This window comes from Pseudonaja textilis, chromosome 3 (assembly GCF_049901715.1).
Source record: "Pseudonaja textilis isolate UNSWEBS1 chromosome 3, rPseTex1.2, whole genome shotgun sequence".
NCBI lineage: Eukaryota > Metazoa > Chordata > Lepidosauria > Squamata > Elapidae > Pseudonaja > Pseudonaja textilis.
In genome coordinates this window covers 184,829,717-184,849,131 of record NC_141992.1, presented here as the reverse complement: position 1 = coordinate 184,849,131, position 19,415 = coordinate 184,829,717, and the positions used below count along the sequence as shown (strand labels likewise).

At 38.7% G+C, this 19,415-nt stretch overlaps 1 protein-coding gene across 11 annotated transcripts in view; it reads left to right on the top strand.

The window, feature by feature from the left end:
- ENPP2 (ectonucleotide pyrophosphatase/phosphodiesterase 2) overlaps positions 1-19,415 on the top strand; it is a 97,963-nt gene that overhangs the window by 67,751 nt on the left and 10,797 nt on the right. For 3 of the 11 annotated variants that reach the window (XM_026703596.2, XM_026703595.2, XM_087931663.1), the window contains exons 12-23: positions 3,053-3,205; positions 5,416-5,524; positions 6,560-6,685; positions 7,279-7,310; positions 8,956-9,083; positions 10,015-10,102; positions 11,076-11,163; positions 12,343-12,515; positions 14,613-14,661; positions 15,132-15,215; positions 16,511-16,647; positions 18,002-18,137. In XM_026703596.2, coding sequence (XP_026559381.2) covers positions 3,053-3,205; positions 5,416-5,524; positions 6,560-6,685; positions 7,279-7,310; positions 8,956-9,083; positions 10,015-10,102; positions 11,076-11,163; positions 12,343-12,515; positions 14,613-14,661; positions 15,132-15,215; positions 16,511-16,647; positions 18,002-18,137 — 1,303 coding nt within the window. The remainder of the gene's footprint in view (positions 1-3,052; positions 3,206-5,415; positions 5,525-6,559; positions 6,686-7,278; positions 7,311-8,955; positions 9,084-10,014; positions 10,103-11,075; positions 11,164-12,342; positions 12,516-14,612; positions 14,662-15,131; positions 15,216-16,510; positions 16,648-18,001; positions 18,138-19,415) is intronic. The other 8 variants (XM_087931667.1, XM_087931665.1, XM_026703598.2 and 5 more) reach the window with 3 other exon arrangements.

Sequence of the window (19,415 nt, the reverse complement as noted above, 5' to 3'; positions counted from 1 at the left end):
CCATAAATTTCAAATGAAATAAATGTAATCTTCACTTGAAAAATTATCATCTGCAGAAGATTGTCATCTGCAGAATGCATTTACCCTCTAATCCCCCTTTTTTTTTAATGCTGTAACAAGGGCAACCACAACAAAACAGTACCCCTCATCCCCCACGAAAAATTAGGCTGGTTAAAAGAGTTGTCCTCCACATATTGCCAGACAAGAAATGTTGCCAAGACAGTTGATGAGGTTTGGAGTTCAGTAATATATGGAGATCCAAGATCACTCTTGCTTCAGAAGATAATTTACAAAGTCATTCCAAGAGGACCAATAAAGGAGAATATTTGTAACTCAGGGTTGAAACATGGGGTCCTTTGGTGTTCTCTGAGCTTGGTTGTTTCCTTACAGGTGTTTCACTACCCAAACCAGACTAGCACTGATGATGTTACTTGGTTTGGGTAATAAGACGTCTGCAGGAAAACAACCAAGCTCAGAGACCAAGAGGGACCCCTCCATTCCAAGAGGAATGTAAAGTAGAATTAACATGGCTGCAAGATTAGCTTTGATTTTAATAGACAGTGATACTGACTTCTCAGCTTAGTCTTGGCCATGCTGATTGGAGTTAATGAAGTCCAGTGGCCTGGGCCAGGCTCCAGGTTGGCCAACTAAGTCAAAATATTGAATATGAGAGTTTCTTTTCCCTTCTGACCTCCCTAGTAATGAGTTGTGCCTCCCTACTGAGATCAAGCTTTGAAGTTTGATCTCTTCTGTTTATATATTTAGTATTCAGCTCAGCGTACTGTACTGACTGACAAGGAGAGCACTTTCTACATGATAGGCTGACTTCCGTTGGTAAATTGATTTACTTGGGCAACTTATTCCCCCTCCCCCTTAATCCAGAGGTATTCTAGTCAGTTTCCCTAGAAATGCTTTACTGCTAAACTCAAGGTGGAGGTTGATGATGCAAGGAACTTTTAGACCCATTTTTGATCTATCAGCTTGCAACTTCAACCAATCAATTGATTAAGTAGCAATCTGTATGTGGGTAGTAAAGTCGAAGTAGGTTTTGTAGAGTCTGGATCCCAATAATGACAGCTAATGCACAAAGATCTGGGATCGGTCTTCCTTTTTTTCTTCTTAATGTAACTCAACTAGTCATTAGATACGAGATGGGCATCAAATAAATTTCATAATAAATAAATAAAACCAGAGCCACAGTGGGGCAAACAGTTTTAAAATATCCAGTCATGGTTCTCTGGTCTCATATCTACTTGTTGTTTTTGTGTTTTTAGCCCAGTCACTTGGAAAATCCTCTGTCTGACAAACATTGCACATTCACCCCTTATATCTTAGTGTATAATGTCCTATTTGGAGACATTTTGTTTCAAGTATTTGACTAGTTCTTTCAGTTCTAGGTGTGTCATCATCCTCAGCTTTTATTGATCTCATTCTTCCAACGTAAAGCTAAGATCTGGCTGATTAATACAGTTTTGGCTTTCTTCCTAGCTTTAATTTCTTAAGAAAGAGAAGCTATCCCTTTTGTGAATGTTTTGTACCAATTCTGTTTACCATGATCAGTGACTTGGACTTAAGGACTGCTCTGCTGCTCTTCTAACATGCTACCCTGGAATGGGGGTTCTTATTATTAGACCCACTTGATGGCATAAGTTAAAACTCTGGCTGCGCTTCTCTTGGAAAGAGTGAGTAAACTCTTGAGAATCCTTCCTCCAACTGCTGCTGCTTTCATCAAGGCTGCACGAAGCTTGAACTCTTCTCTTCTCTTCTTTTTCTTTTTTCTTCTCCTGTTTTGTTTTGTTTTTTTAAAGAAAACCGAAGCTGCTTTCTGGAGAGAGAGACACAGAGAGAGAGAGAGAGACAAATGGAATTGGATTAGCATTTCCTTTCCAACTGTTTATCCAAGAGCAAAGAAAAAGCATGGCAAATGGTAATACTGGTTTGTTTTTTTTTAAAAAAATATTATTATCTTCCAAGAACATGGCTCTGCGATTGGAACAGCAAAGATGGTGAATGGCTATGCAGATAGGAGCAACCGGCCTTGTAAATCCTTGCCAATTTTCAACTTCCCTTCTCTTCGCTTCTTTCTTTCTCCATTTTTTTTAAAAAATAAACAAGCTGCATTATCTTTCTGTATGTGTTATCTTTCTCTGTTCGGAGAATCTGATCCTAAAAGTTGCCAAGAACTCTCATTGTAGCTGTCAATTGGAGTTGCATGCAAAGTCGCTTCTTTTTAAGATCAGTTTGAACAGCATCCAGCATCTCTGCACTGCTTGGGACTGCAGCTCTGTTGTTTTCAGGCGATTTCTCTTCTTCTTAATACATGGTTCATTCATATCTTTCCCTCCCTTAGTTTTTTTTAAAGCCTTTCCTCACATGTCACAGTACAATAATCGTGGAAAGCATATAGCTAAATCTAAGGATATCCTATCATACAAGGGGCAAATGCAGTGTGTTCCCTCTCCCCTCCCATGAAAGATCAAAATGAATGACAGGTCAATATTTATGCCTTCCGCATTATCCAGTTAATAATGCCATGCCTTCTTGGAGGTCTTTTAAAAACTGGGCATGCCTCCAGTTGCATGGAGTTGATAGTGACTGGGAATTCAACAATAGAAAAAATATTATATGAACAATTTTAATTTATTCTCTCCAGCAAAAGAGAATTGGAATCTTACTGTTATTTAAATAGTGAAGCATTGATAAGTTAGTACAATTTAAAACGTAAGTATGTTGGACGTCCAGTAATAGCAATAGCTACTACTGATGCTTTCTTTCTCTTGATAAACATGAAAAGAGTATTTCCCCCTCCCAACAAACAAACAAACCAGACATCCTCTTCAGAGTGTTGTTTCCCACAGACCCCAGGACTACTAAATTCTAATTAAATTAAATTCTTCTTTTCAACCTTGTCCTTGACTTGACCATAAGCCCAGTATTAAATGGTTTGAACCAAGAATTTTGGTATACCGTGTCCTAGAGGCGGCTAGTTTTTAACAATCTGATGTTGAGATGAGCTTTTTCTGAGTCCAAGCATCTCTCTCCGTCAGTACAGGAGAGTAGTTTTGGGTCTCCTCTTACTCCATCTAAAAGACCTAAAAGAAAAATCAGTACTAAGAGGATTCAGAAAAGACGTTTTGCTCCTTCCAAGAGAAGACGAAAAGTACCTAGAATGGAACACTTGTCTGCGGAATCCCGTCGGAACAAAGTAAGTTTTCAAACCTGGTACATATCAACTGCTGAGACTCTTAAACAACTTGATTATTTTTTGTCCTCCCAACTTTGGGATGAACTTCTTCCAAATCAAACTTTCAGTGCAGCCATCTTGAAAGGCAACAACCACAGATTGCCATCAAGAAGTTGGGTTCAATTGATGTTTACATTTTCCTTCTTCCCACTCTTCTTTGGGCAGCATTCTCTGTCTCTTGGTGCAATCTTTAAATCCTTCTTAACTATTGTTTTTAAATAACACAGGATTCAGGTGCAAAAAATCCATTTAGACTGTTCCACCCACAGGTAGATAATATTGGATTGGCCTGTAGAATCATGCTTATTGTCACCCTCCTTACAGTTATTTTTTTTTTCCAGCCAAAATGAATTTCTTAGAACTGATTATTTGGCTCTCTGGAAAGTTCTATTTGTAAAATTTGCAATGGGTTGAAGAAATTTGTGAATGTTCCAACACTGGAAGTTTTAAAGAATAGATTGGACAACCATTTATCTGAAATGATATAGGGTTTCTTGCCTGAGCAGGGGGTTGTACTAGAAGACCTTCAAAGTCCCCTCCAACTCTGTTCTGTTAAATTTTGCCAGGTTACTCCTGTTCACAACATGACATGACATCACTAGTTTCCTTTAGCGGGAGACATCAAATAAAGCCTGGTTCATAAGAATTGGTCTGTGATCCTTTCTTATTTCTTGAGCGATAACTGTATGGTATCAAATTTTTCCAATGCTGGAGGATGCTTGAAGCTTTATGAATATTTTGAAGCAATGAATATCAGGAAGTTCAAAGGAAATTTATTTGAGGCTGCTATCTATTTGGACACTCATACTCAGTGATCAAGTTGAATGAAAATATGATTGTAAGGAAGTCCTGTATCTATAAGGTGTCTTCATGCTGTATATAGAATCTGTATGGGACATGGATATGGCTTAAACATAGATTAAGAGCATGAAAGGTTGACCAAGGGAACCTATAGCCATGGATTCAAGTTGATGTTTGAGTGTATGAAATGTCTCTTCAAACTTTCGTGATGAATTTGGACATAGGATATAAATGGGATGTGCTATCCTTTTTATCTTGGGAATGCCATAATATCATCATCAAAGACAAATCTTCCCTTAAAATTAGCAAATGAGAGCTATCCAAAGCACTCAATTGGGATTGAGGAATGTGCTCTGTAATGAATACTGGCGTTCTCACACTGAAAGGGAAGAGAGAATGGAAAGAAGCTTTTCCTGTGTCATGCTTTATATATAAATCATGTCCAGCTGCATTCATTCTTAAATAAAGGACTCCTCAATTTTGTTTAAAAAAATCATTCACTGAGTGAGGTCCATAAAACCTGCAGGTTACATGGATTCCCATCTTCTAGCTTGTTAAAATAAATGTACTGTTAGAAATTAAGGTTGGAAAACTATTATCCAAGAACTTCATGAACTGAAGTGACCCATCTCTCTCTTTTAAAATTATCTTGGTTCTATGCTTGATTCTTTATTTTAGAACATGGCTTCTAGAGATGAGCTTATGCTCAAAATTGATCCAGCATAAGTGTGATATTTTTTAACGCCAGAAGACCACGGGTGCACATTACAGTATAACTGTAAGCTTGTTAGAATTTCTTTGAGTTTGCTTAACTCTCTAAGATGAATGATTTCTCATATGAGTTGGAGTCTACATTACAGGTTTTATGGAAAATCTTAATTTGTTCTTTATTTCTTTATTAGTACTGATCATGCTGTTTTGAATATAATAAGATACACCAAATATGTTAATATTCTCATAATTCTCATGATAATAATATAATGAAAGAGAATAAATACCTGAAAAATAGAAACTATAAATCATCTCCAAACTTCACTTACCCAGAGGGATGAGTCAGAATATCTCTGAAAACAGCTGCTAAGGAATAATGTGGATGAATTTATTGTTATCAAGTCTTCTTTTTTTCCCCAAAAACTTCTGGTTAGTCATTCGAGAACCATAATTCTGGACTATATTGGCATTTGATGCAAAGCAGTGCTTCAGAGAGATTAATATAATAGAATAAAGTATAATACAACTGATATAATTATAGCAGTTTATGTAAACATACCATCAAAGGAAAGGGCGGTCTGATAGTGTAAAACTTGTAATGATAGTTTTAAAAAGAAGGTTAATTCTCCCTCTTTGTGTAAATATGTGTGTATATATAGATGTTAGGTCCACTAAGAGATATTGACAAGATCCTTGGGCAACTAATGGATGGATTAAAGCAGCTGAACTTACACCGATGTGCCAACATTATCTTCGTGGGTGATCATGGTAATTAAAAAAGTTTCCCTTGGTTTTGATATAGAAAAGTCTTCATTTCTACTGGAAAGCACTTTATTAATCTGTTAAATTGAGCATCTGTAGAGATTCTCAGCCATCCAGGTCCTGGTTGTCCCAAAAGTGCCTTTTCAAGAGGCAATTGGAGTTTCTCTGTTTTTCCTTGAAGATGTTTCCTTGAAGACGGATGAGAACGAAACATCTTCGAGGCAAAACACAGAAAGTCCAGTTGCCTCTTGAAAAAGCACCTTTGAGGCTATTAAGCTGAACTGTATTTGAACTGAAATTGTATTTAGATGTAGAAATTATTATGTGCCAGCACATAGTATGTGATCAGCCTAAGATAACGTACAAAGTTTTTAGAACAGGTTGATTGTGAATGGATTTCTGAACAGCTAAATCATAATGCAGACTTTGGGTTTTTAAAAATTCAAAAATAGTTTTAGCTGATTATAAAGAGGCTTGATGATCTCTTATAATTTTATTCTCTAATTCACATTTTTGACTAGCACAATGGCTAACTTGGTAAGACTTCTTGGCTGCTGTTCAGAACTTCAGGGCTTAGAATCCTTTTCTTATTAGACTATACTTGGACTACTTAGACTATACTTGTGGGAATACTTTAATCTTTAAAACTTAATCCAGTGCATTAATGTTTTCTAATTGCCGAAATGGTAGTTACTTTTCAGCATCATTTAAATTTGTGGAAGTTATTTCTGGGTTAAACAACAAGCTTAGACTAATACATGCATAACCGGATTCCATTTTTAAGATTTTTTTTTCTCTGATTTCTCACCATTAAAAAAAATTGTTACTATAAATTTGTAAAATCTAAAGGATCACACTCTTCTAACATGAAAGGAAGTACCACAAAATACTTTTGGTTGTATAGGTTGTAGACCAAATACCATGAACAATATGTCTTTTAAAGCTGAAAGAGACCTAAATGTACCTCATTAACTAACATTTCAATAGCAAATGTCTATGCATACTTCTTTCAATAATGCAATGGTACTGCTTATTCTGTAGGAATGGAAGATGTTACTTGTGAAAGAACTGAATATTTGAGCAACTATCTATCTAACGTGGATGACATAACTTTGATACCTGGAACTCTAGGGCGTATTCGTGCCAAAGCTAATAGTAATGTTAAATGTAAGTTTACCGTTCTGCATTCACCCTGTAGCTTGAAATGTGTCCACTTTCTTCTGTGCTGTCTCTGACCTTGGCTTCCAACAGATGTGATGGCAAGGAACGTATTTATAAAGGTGCATCCACCTTCAGAGAGACACAGCTACTGTTTAGAAAAACAATTGTTCTTTTACATGATTGATAAGTTGGGTAAATTTACCTAATTGATAAGACTGGTTTTTAAATAGAGCCAGATATTTGAAAATATCTGAGATCTAATTTTTTTTACTTCACAATAAATTAAATCCCGAGAGCCATGAGCCAAGAGAAATTAGCTGATGCATTTCTACAAATGTTTGCAAACAAAATTGTGTAGGTTCTAGAGTGGACCAAGCTTGCTAGCAGTTGTTCATCTTGAGATCTGAACTTCACTTTTTTACTATGTTCTTCCGTGAGCCCTACAGTGATTCCACTGGGAGAAAAAAAAAATCAAAACTTGTAGTTTAGTTTAATGCAGCTAATTACTTATGAACATTCATGTGTTGAAAACTCAGCTATTGGCATATTTTTTACTTTTCTTTCTCTTTCTGTTTGAAATCTCCACATCCATGTAACAGTTGACCCCAAAGCCATTGTGGCCAATCTCACAGTAAGTATCTCCTAAGTATCACCTAGAGCACAATTTTTAAATTGCTCTGAATAATTTGTTAATTAGGAGTGGTGGGTGGCCTAGAAGTGGAGCTCTTGCCTCACAATCCGGAGGCTGTGAGTTCAATCCTAGCTAGAAGCAGGTATTTCTCTCTCTGGGCACAATGAGAATATTTCTGCTGAAGAAAACTCCACATTGGTGGCAGGAAGGATATCCGGCCATTAAACACTCTGTTTGCTCCATTCAGTTGCCTATACTCCATCCTGCAAGGGATTATGAGGTTGTTGAAAGAAAGAAAGAAAGAAAGAAAGAAAGAAAGAAAGAAAGAAAGAAAGAAAGAAAGAAAGAAAGAAAGAAAGAAAGAAAGAAAGGAAGGAAGGTTGGGTTTATTAATTTGGGTGTGGCTTTAAGTGAAGATTCAGAGTGTTCTCAGAGGAATTCTCATAAGCGTAGATACCACGGAGAAAGTTGTATAATGGTTGTGGAGGTTCTAACCATGTTTTGCAGAACTGGGCTGTGGCACTGCAGAATATCCACAAATATTAACAGTTTTAATTCCCAACGTTTTCACTGGAGAGAGGAAACTAAATTAAATGATGGATAAAAGCTAGTTTGGAGCTGCTGATGCTAGGATACAAGATAGATCAGGGCTGTCAAACTCAGTGCCTGTGGGCTGGATCCAGTCCACTGGGTGCTAAGGATTGGCCCGCGGAGGCCACTCTAGAAACAGCAAAGGACCGGCCCACAGGGCCTCTGCCAGTGAATACGGAGCTCGGAGAGGCTGTGCGTGGCCCACCCAGGCTCTGTGTTCAGCCATGACAGACTCCTGCAGCCCTTTGCCAGCAAAAACAGAGCCCAGCAGACTGTGTGGCCTCCCTGAGCTCCGTTTTTGCTGGCAGAGGTCTACAGGTAGCCGTTGCAGCCAAAAATGGAGCTTCAATGAGTGATTGAGCTGGCCACACCCATCCTGCGCCCCCCCGCCCCTGATGTGGCCCTCAGTGAAATTGAGTTTGACATCCCTGAGATAGATCAATGAACCATTTGATCTTGATCACATCTGGGCCAGTGGTGGGATTCAGCCAGTTCGCACCACTTCGGGAGAACCGGTTGTTGACTGGTTGTTGGAAGAAATCATTAGGGCAGACAACCGGTTGTTAAATTATTGGAATCCCACCACTGATCTGGGCTTTTTATGGCCTCCAGGCTCCCTGCCAAACCCACATAAGGTCAATTAGAAGTTTTAAATCAAATGCAAATAAGTGTACATAATGCATACAATAGAACTACATTGCTTTTAATTTTCTTTTCCAATTTACATGTGCATGTGTGTGCTTGCTTGCCTATACACTTTCACAACCTTGTTGGTTTTGACTGTTCCATAACAATTCCAGTTTCTCATTTTCTCTTGGGAAAATTAATTGCCCTGCCCTGGTCTTGATTGATTGATTATGGACTGTCAAATCAATGTCAACTCTTCATGGCCACATAGATAGATTTTCTCCAGGTTGCTAGTCTTACCGCTGGTCTTACAATATCTACAAAACGGGGGCTGCTTATCCTCACTAAACAGTGATTTTTCCAGTTAGCAAGTAGGTTGGTCAATGTCTTGCACAACCCTTTTCTGAGCATGCTTCCTTTGTTTCAGTGCAAGAAGCCAGACCAACATTTCAAACCTTACCTGAAGCAACATCTTCCCAAGCGTTTGCATTATGCAAATAACCGAAGAATTGAAGATATTCATTTGTTGGTGGAAAGAAGATGGCATGTAGCCAAGTAAATACGAATTTTCTTGTCCTTTTGATTTGCTGTAGATCTCTCACTTAACCAAATAGGTCATCTGCAAACTCTCTTAACTGATTAGTTCGATGTGATTTTGGGCCTCTGTTAAGAAATCAGCTATGATATGACACTTCTGCACCTCAATCTGTATGGATTATTTTTTTATATTTTGGTAAGACTTTGGCTAAAAAACATAAGAAGAGCAACATTGATTCCTTATTTCATAGTGTCTTTTGAGTTAAGCAACTATAACATTCTAACATAATTTGGGTGACCAGACTTCCTACTGTTCATAGCGTCTTTATTTTACAAAAACATTTTTAGGTAGCAGACCGTAGACAATAGCCAACTTGGAGGCCAGATTTAGCCTGTAAAACAGTATTTTCCAGCCATTGAAAGCTCACTAGGTTTAAGTCAAGATGTACTAAAATGTTCTTATTTTTTAAGAAAAAAAATAACACTGCTTTTAGAATTTCTATGAGAGATTTTTCTCTCTCTAATGCACCTTATAAATAAAATGCTCCTATGATATGCATATTGACTGACACTAATCTTCTGACAGAAGTTGATGGTAGCACATAATATATGCCATCAAAATTGGTTGAACTATGTGGAACATGCATCATGACGCAATGGCATTAATCACATAATTAATCATGTATTTTCCAGCTGCTGAGATGCAGCTACATAGAGGCAAGGTTTGTACAATGGTATTACTGTGTGTGTGTGTTGTTATTTTTGTGTCATTGTGGCTTGCTGAAAATGCTGCTCTCTTCAACCACCATTTGGGAAAGCAAACAAAAGTTCCTTGTTTCTTTAGAGATTTGTGGATCAGCTATATTTTCTTCAATCCACTGGAAGTTGAACCTTAATGTTTATAGAAATTAACTGATGGTACATTCAAGAATCTTTGTAATGTTTTTAGGAGGCCTGGAGATGTGTTTAAGAAAATAACCGGGAAGTGCTATTTTCATGGAGATCATGGCTATGACAATAAGATCAACAGTATGCAGGTAGGGGCAGTAAACTAATCGGAGTAGTCAGTAAGCAGTATTGTTGGCATATGTAACTTACAGCAACTTACAAATGTATGTTTTAATTAGAAGGCTCATTTCTTCAGTCTTCTTACTGCATTGTAGCGAGAAAATACCTTAAAGATCATTATTGCAGCTTATTTTATTCATCTTTGGATATTCCAGGTGGTTATACCAAAATGTTTTAGAATGAAACCATAATAAAATATAAATCAGGAAAATATAAAATAGGAAAAAAAACTCAAAAACAAAATACCAAGAACAAAAGCAAGACCACGAGAGTAATAATGGAATGATGGATGGAAATTGATCAAGGAGAGATTCAACCTAGAAATGAGGAGAAATTTTCTGACAGTGAAAACAATTAACCCATGGAACAGAAGTTTCCTTCGGAAGTTGTGGGAGCTTCATCACTGGAGGCTTTCAAGAAGAGATTGGATTGCCATTTGTCAGAAATGGTGCAGGGTCTCCTGCTTGGGCGGGGGTTTGGACTAGATGACCTACAAGATCCTTTCCAACTCTGTTAATCTGTAAACTGTAGAAGAAGATAATTATTTGTAGCTCAGGGTTGAACTGTGGAGTCCTTGGTACTCTCTGAGGTTGGATGGTTTCTTGCAGATGTTTCATTACCAAACTAGTGGAGCTAGCTTGGTAATGATACAGCTGCAAGAAAATAACGAAGCTCAGAGAGTACCAAGGACCCCACAGCAAGATCACAACTTATATTTCGAAAGAACTCTTAACACAAAATTGCTCTCTTGACAGAAAATTGGGAACAGTGAGCTGATTCAGCAAATCTTGTAAAAAGAGAACCAAAAAGCATGTTTTGAACATTAAAAAAAGGGCTAATTCTTGGAGGGTCTTTACTTTGGTCTGGATTTATTTTATTTCAGCAACAGAAAAGCTCACATAGGAGCTGACAACATTAATATTACTGTTTTTTCTCTGCTAGACCGTCTTTCTAGGCTATGGCCCTTCATTTAAATACAAAACAAAAGTACCTCCATTTGAAAATATTGAACTGTACAACCTTATGTGCGGTAAGTAAATTTAAGATAAACAGTATATTTGATTTCTTTTCTCAACTTTCATTTTGGCTAATATCTTATGATTCATTTACCTTCCTTCTGTAGCAAGCTATCTAAATGGAAGGACCAAACCCTACATTTATTTCCTGCCTATGCAATCCTTGTTTCGTGACCATAATTATGGTTGACAACTCTGTTGTTAAGTGAAGCATTCGCTAAGTAAAACCGTGACTGTGCTGATGACCTTATTTCAGCTTTCCTTTGCTTTACAGACCTGCCTGCAAATATTGTAAATGTTTGGTTATAAAGTTACTTTTTCATCACTTTGTAATTTCAAAAAATTGCTAAATAAGACAATTGCTAAACAATAACAACAGCACTTAGATTTATATACCACTTCACAGTGCTTTACAGCCCTCTCTAAGCGGTTTACAGAGTCAGCTTCTTGCCCCCAACAATCTGGGTCTTCATTTTACCGACCTTGGAAGGATGGAAGGATGAGCCAATCTTGAGCTTGGTGAGGTTCGAACTGCCGAACTGCTGCAATTGGCAGTCAACCAATGAAGTAGCCTGCAATTCAAGATTACCTGAAGTTGCTGAGAGCTTTTGAGGGGAATTGAATAACAAATTAAATGCAGAACATTATTTCTGCATTAATCTTCAGACATTAATTTCTCCATGGGAGAAATGGGGCTTCTGCTGTAAGTCCAGTAATTTGAAGTGTTAGCAAAACATAACAAATTGAACATAATGAGCCTTATTTCAACTGTAAACTTGGTTCTTACAAATGGTTTCATATTTTGGATGTTAAGGCGGAGTATATTAAAACTTTTGAGAATGATAGTAAATCTAAACCTCCCTTCAAACTTACCATTAACCATTAGCCATCTAAAGTCACCCCAAACAGCAAGGTGGGCAGTCTAGAAATTTAATAAATAAATCCAGTTTTCTAGTCTAGGAGACTTTTACCACCCTACCACTTCAAAGACCTTTGACTTCTATATACCAGAAAGACCTATTAGACAAACTCATTTATATAAAATTTAAATTCTCTGCAAGGATTCAGAGTTTAGATATGTTAGGCAACCTTGCCTACCCTCACCTCATACTCTTGTACTGGTGTTTACATATGCATAAAATTCTCCCCTCATACAGTATATAAGACAGATGCTACTTTTAATCCTGTTTCAGATCTCCTTGGTTTGAAGCCTGCTCCCAATAATGGGACACATGGAAGCTTAAATCACCTCCTTCGGAGCAGTACCTACAGACCTATCATGCCTGAGGAAGTAGCAAGGCCACTCCATCCAGTGGCTACAACACCTTCATCTGACTACGATCTGGGGTGCAGTTGTGACGATAAGGTAAATTCACAATATTCATTGGAAGCAGGAAGCTCAGAAGGCGATTGATTCTAAACCTGCTAGGAAGAAATGAATTATATTGATCCTGAGCCGTGTTTCTCACCCTTAGCAACTTTAAGACATGTGGACTTCAACTACCAGAATTGGAGAAAAATATCTATCTTTCCTTGCTGATAGTAAGAATGAAGCATCATTTAAAAACAATGCCAAATTCAGAGTTGGCCTCTGAATGAATGTTTCTTAAGAGCGCATTATCGCTGATTATATGGTCAAAAATGAAGATTATCTCTGTGGGGTCTTGGGTTGTTTTCTTGCAGACATTTCATTACCAAACTAGGCGATACCATCAGTGCTAAAAGGGAGTGGGGTTTGCTCTCTTTTTATATACAAGTGGCTTGTCCTGTCAATGTTGGTGGGAATGTCCTTGGCGATTCCTTGATTAGGTTGTTTACGGATAGCTTGTTTGGCTGTGTTAATAGTTCCTTGATTGGAATATTGTTTACTTCTTGATTGTTGGTTTAGTATTCATCCTGCTGTTAATGTCTGGGTGTTGATTGCTGATGGGAAAGTGTTTTGGTCTTTTTTAATTCTTTTTTTCGGTTTTGATTCTGGGTTGGGATTCTACCAGTTCAGACAAGTTCTATAGAACCAGTTGTTATGATTCTGTACAGTTTGGAGAACCGGCAAATCGTGCCCCTGGCTGGCCCCACCCCCTCTGCCCAGTCAGTTCTTATCACATATGTGCAACATTGCGTGTATGCCCGACATTGCTGACTGCGTTCTTCCCCACCCAGCCACTCCTTAAGGTATTTTGTTCCCCTCATGACGATCAGCTGTTCTTATGATCAGCTGTGCCGGGATTCCCTTTACTTACTTACTGCTTTACCCAGGAGGCTTTCCTGAAGCCCAGGAAGGCAAAAAATGGAGGGGGCACAGCACTGGTGCCAAAAAAAGGGGAGTCACATGGCCACACACCCCTAACCATGCCCATAGAACCAGTTGTTACAAAATTTGAATCCCATCCCTGTTCTGATTGTCCCTTTTGAAGAGCATGTAGACACTGATATCTGCCTAAAGGTGCATGTGCTGAATGAATGAACAGAATCTGACTGTGTAAAGCTACAGTGAAAATAAATAGATGTTTGTAATCCTGAGGTAGGTGAGGTAACTGGTCAAGTGTCAATATCCATCATATGATGTCAGCATGCTGTGGGTTTCCACCTGCCAGTTCTGGCCTAAGCTATATTCCATGATGTACTTATCTGAATGGGGCATGATGGCTCAGTGGTTAAAGATGCTGAGTGTGCCAGCTGGAAAGCTGACAGCTGGTTTTGAGACCCGAGGGCTGCACAAAGGGTGAGCTCCTGTTCCTTGGCCCAGCTCCCACCCACCTAGTAGTTCAAAAGCATGCAAATGCGAGTAGATTAATAGGTACCATTTCAGTGGAAAGGTAACAATGTTCCATGCGCTTTTGGCATATAGCAGGGGTGTCAAACTGGTGGCCTGTAGGCCAGAGATGTTCCATGCAGGCTATGCCCACCCCAGCTCCGCGAAAGGAAAAACGTTGCAAAACATCACATGACAGCAACGTGACGCGGCAAGTTTGACACGCGTGGTATATAGCCATGCTGGTGATATGATCTCAAAAAATGTTTTCAGACAATACTGGCTCCCTTGGCCAAGAATGGAGATGATAACTGTGCCTTAAGAGTCGGACATGACTGGCAGGGAAACCTTTATCTTTACTTACCTAAGTATGCATAGCTGGTTTTTTTTTTAATTTACTTATTTTATTTCTATAGTTGCCCATCTTAACAAATGACTTTGAATGGAGGATGCTGGTGAACCATTTCCAAATCCATTCAACCCAAACGTCCTTGCAGAGGTTGTGTGAAATAGCATGAACCCTTCCCTGAGCACAGGGACCAAGTGGTCCTGAAAACCCATTTTAATCTATCGGATTAGGCCTCAGCTGGTCGAGCATGCTTTTCAGTTTAAAAAAAAAGTTACCAGTAACCCTTTTAATAGGACCCAATTGTCTTAATGAGAGATAGAAATAAGATAATCTTTTCTTGTGTGTGTTTTTATTTTAAATAGAATAGGTTGGATGAACTGAGTCGACGTCCTTATAGCAGAGGAACAGAAGGTAAGGATCCAATAGAAAATCCAGTAAAACACTGATCATTGGCAATCATATTACTGGTGTGGGCCTCTCCCTATAATCATGCATTCTAAATCATAATAAAACCAATCTGATTTTTTTTTTAATTTGTGCATTTCATTGGTGTGTGATGAGGTTTTTAAGAGCTTTGGTAGCTAACTTTTGATGAATGGAAATGCAAAAGCAATGTGATGGTTTCCAACAAAGTGTGCAAATGCGTTTAAATCAGTGACTTGCTTTTGCAGGTTATAATCCAATAATAAACTAACTCCTCTTTTCAACCAGCTGTTCTAACTATACTTACCTATGAGCTCTTTTCCATCCTGTCTTCCCATCTCTTGTTGAATTAGCTCAAAATCCACTTGGTGCAAATTCAGTGAGAGATCCACTATGCAGTCTTTATATTAAAGCTGGGCCTAAATTAAAATGTTATAATTTAAGATATTATTCAACAGCGAGAACCTACACAGGAGGAGAAGGATTTTATACCAACGACCCTGAGAATGTATTACCTGAGGATGGATGCGTCCCGCCACCAGGTAATCTTACTTGACTTGGCTTCTTTTTACCTCATACAATATCTTAAATTATCTCTTAGCTACATTAATCTAAAGACTGCCTAGTTGATCTTCCTTTTATTTTCCATTTACCAAGGATTCCTGTATCCCATTCTGAAGAAAAGCAGGTTTGGATTGTCCGAGTTCAGAAAATGTGGAAATAGAGAATGCTTCCTCCTAGCAAGTTTTGGTGGAATGTGTTTAGCAGTTCTGAGTGTGATAAGTCCCTGAGAACCAGAGCAATACGTGGAGTTACTTCTGAGTAGTTTATTCTTGTTCACCTACAGATTGAATCTTGACAGACTAAAATAACTATCTGCATAACTATAGATAGATTCTGTGAACTGCTAGGGAGCAATCATCTTAGCTCTCTTTCTGCCTATCAGACATTCCAAGGTCCGTGTTTTTGGCCTCTGAGAGGCAACCACTCCTTCCTCAGTCTCCAAACTATGTTCCACCACAATTTCACATGTTTGCAGACTATAAACTGCTTCATAGGTAGCTCAGACATCAATTACTTTTTTCTTCCTGTTTTGCATTTTTACACCTGTATTTATGGCTGTTAACATTAGTTAAAAGTCAAAAAGACTGTGCTTGATGGTATTCCTTGACAAAAGAATTCTTGTAAACTTCAGTGTTTGCATGACAGTTTTTAAACGCTCGGTTCTTAAAACTTGCCTCTATATAAATGTTATACTTTTTTCTCTTATGGTCAGCATCCCTGCTTCTGTCATTTCCTTAATGTTTATAATGTTATGTAGATTTGGACACAAGTTATTTTTTATATTCTGTTATGAAAGTCACTAGTTGTTGACTCTAATTCTTTCTCAGGTTTTACAGACTAATGATTACAGATCTGAACTGCAAAAACCTAGACAACCACAAGGTGGAACCAAAGAGACTATTTGCATATCTTTGTCACCATCTAGTGGTTATGTGAATTTTGGGTACCTTCAGTTCTCCTGCTCTAGTAATGAACCTGTACTTGCTGTTGAGTAACATTAAAAAATCTCAAACTTCATAATTTAAATCTAAATTTTAAAGGCAATTTAGTGAAAGCATGTCATCAGACAGATGGAGACTAAAGACTTCCCCATGTATTCTTACTTTCTGTATCAGCTCTCCATATTACTGCAGTAAATCTTTGTGGTACAGTGTGGCTGGGTACAGGGAAAGAACACACAGACTGGTTTTTATTGTAGAGTTTTGTAAAATGGTTTTGATAAAATTGTGTGTTGAAGCTTCATTGTTCCTCTCCTGTTACCTTTAATTTACAGAGAAGCATCTCCTTTATGGCCGCCCAGCGGTTCTTTTTCGTACAAAGTACAGCCTCTTGCATCATCATGACTTTGAAAGTGGCTACAGCGAAACATTCCAGATGCCTCTCTGGACATCTTACACTATTTCAAAACAGGTCAGTAAGGTTGCCTGTTTTAGTAACGGGTGGGAGGAGGAGGCGTTGGTAGCATCCCCAGCTTATCCAGGCTCTGTCCAGCACAGTCATCTTTCAATATACAGTATGTAATTTGCAGCTATATACATTTTCTTTTTTTTATTTTCTTTTTGTTTGTTTGTCAAACATGTACAAGATAACAAGTATAGGTATGAACATAAACATGAACAAAGGGAGTAAATACAGGTAAATGGGGACAGTAAGACGGGGCGGTAGGCACGCTGGTGCGCTTATGCACACCCCCTTTAAGAACCTCTTAGGAATGGGGTGAGATCCACAGTGGACAGTTTGAGGTTGAAGCTGTGAGGGATTGAGGCTGTAACAATGGAGTCAGGTTCCAGGCATTGACCACTCTGTTGCTGAAGTCATATTTTCTGCAATTGAGTTTGGAGCGGTTTACCTTGAGTTTGTATCAGTTGTTTGCCCATGTATTATTGAGATTGAGGCTGAAGAAGTCATTGACAGGCAAGATGTTATAGCAGACAGTTTTGTGAACTATGCTTAGATTGGACTGCAGGCGGCGCAGTTCTAGATTGTCCAGGCCCAAAATTTCAAGCCCGGAAGCATTTGAGGAATGAGGAAGAGAGTTGAGTGAACCAGTAATTGTTAAGATGATATACTGGGGCCGGGGAGATCCTGGTCGAAGTCCATCTTGAGTAACAAAAGCTCACAAGGTCGTTTGGAACGAATCACTCTGCTTCACAAGGGAATTGTTTTTGAGAAACATTGAAGGGGGGAGTGGTAGTTATTTTCCCTTTAACCCCTGGAAAGTAAAGGTTATATATATATCTGCACTTGTTCGATTCAATGTGACCAGAATAAAAATTTAAACATTAAAATAAAACAAAACAGAATAAGGCAGTAGTGCAGGGGTGTCAAACTCAATTTCATTGAGGGCTGCACCATGGTTGTGTTTGACCAGCTATGCAACCAATCCTTGCATTACATCTGTCACAACATCTTGCAGTCAATCAAGTGATTACCATTTGTGAGCTTCACAACTGGCTTCCAACAAGCAGTTGTAATCTAGAATGTGGAAGTAAAATTGCAAGGTGTAGTCATGTGATGTCTCTCTTAACAACTGCAGTGAGTCACTTAATGATGTAAGCAGAAAAGGTGTTGTAAGTCTGGTGTGATCATATGGTTTTTTTACCCTAGTGACCATGGTGTTTAGTGATGGATTTCCCAATCCCAATTGAGGCTGTTAAGTGAAGACTGCCGTTATATAATACAAGCATACAATATGAACACACACACACACACACAAAATACTTTGTTTCAAATGTCACCTGTCTATCTTCTTCTTTTGATGCAGGCAGAGACATCTGCTGTCCCAGACCAGGTGATCAGTTGTGTAAGACCTGATTTGCGCATTTCTCCAAGCAATAGTCAGAGTTGTACCGCCTACAGAGTGGATAGACAAATGTCTTACGGATTCCTGTTTCCTCCCCGTAAGCTGATGTGGGACACCTGTTAATTTTTATATTCCTGGGGTTGGCATAAAAATCAAGATAAAGAGAAATATCAAATTGGGACCCAAACAGCAAGGACAACCCTCTATCTAAATCTACAACCCGAGCTACGGATATTCTCTACAACTTCTAAAAAATCAAGCTGCCTATGAAACACAGAAGTTGGAACACAGAAAGAATGTGTTCCTTTCGGTTTTTGAGACTTAGAGAGGAATTCCGCTAATTCCACATTTCCTTGGGGCAAGGAGGCAGGAAGTGGCTTCAGCCCGGATGGTTTCTTCACATGCTGAAAACCTCTTATCAAAGATAATAAGGGGTCTGGAGCAGGGGTGGGATTCAAATTTTTTAACAACCAGTTCTGTGGGCATGGCTTAGATGGTGGGCATGGCTTGGTGGTCATGTTATTGGCTGGGCGTGGCCAACTCTATCACTCACATCGAGGCACGCATCTCCTCGCCTGGCCTCTCATGACTGTGGGGATGCTGCAACAGTCGTAAGTGTGAAAAATGGTCATAAGTCACTTTTTTCAGTGCCATTGTAACTTTGAATGGTCACTCCACACAAGCAAAGTACCAGCAAAGGAGGGAAAAATAACTCCAGAGAAGTTCCTGAGACAGGAAGTCTCGTCCTGCCAAGAATGTAATAAGGGTTAACGGAAAGGCAGTTTCTATAAGCAACGCCAGAATGTTTCCTTCCTGCCTTCCTTATAGGATTAGTCCAGTAATTTCTTCTAACAACCAGTTCTCCAAACTGCTTAGAATGTTAACAACTGGTTCTAGGAAATAGGTGCAAACTGGTAGAATCCCACCCCTGGTCTGGAGGCTAAACCATATGATGAATGATTGAGGGAATTAAGTATGTCTGGTCTGCCAAAGTGAAGGTCTAGAGATGATATGACAGCAATCTTCTAATACTTGAGGAGCTGTCACAGAGAAGAGGGCATCAGCCTATTCTCCAAAGCACCAGTGGGCAGGGCAAGAATGGGTAGAAGATCATTAAAGGGAGATCCAACCTAGAACTAACGAGACATGTCCTGATAGTGAAAATAATTAAGCCAGAAGTTGTGGGTGCTCCCATCACTGGAGGTTTTCAGGAAGAGACTGCTCAGCCATTTCTCCAGAATGATGTAAGGTCTCCTGCTTGAGCAGGGCATTAGACTAGAACAGTGGTCACCAACTGGTAGTCCGTGAGAAAATTTGGGTGGTCCACAGAAAAATTATTTGCATTTTTTATATTGCACTAAATCAGGGGTCCTCA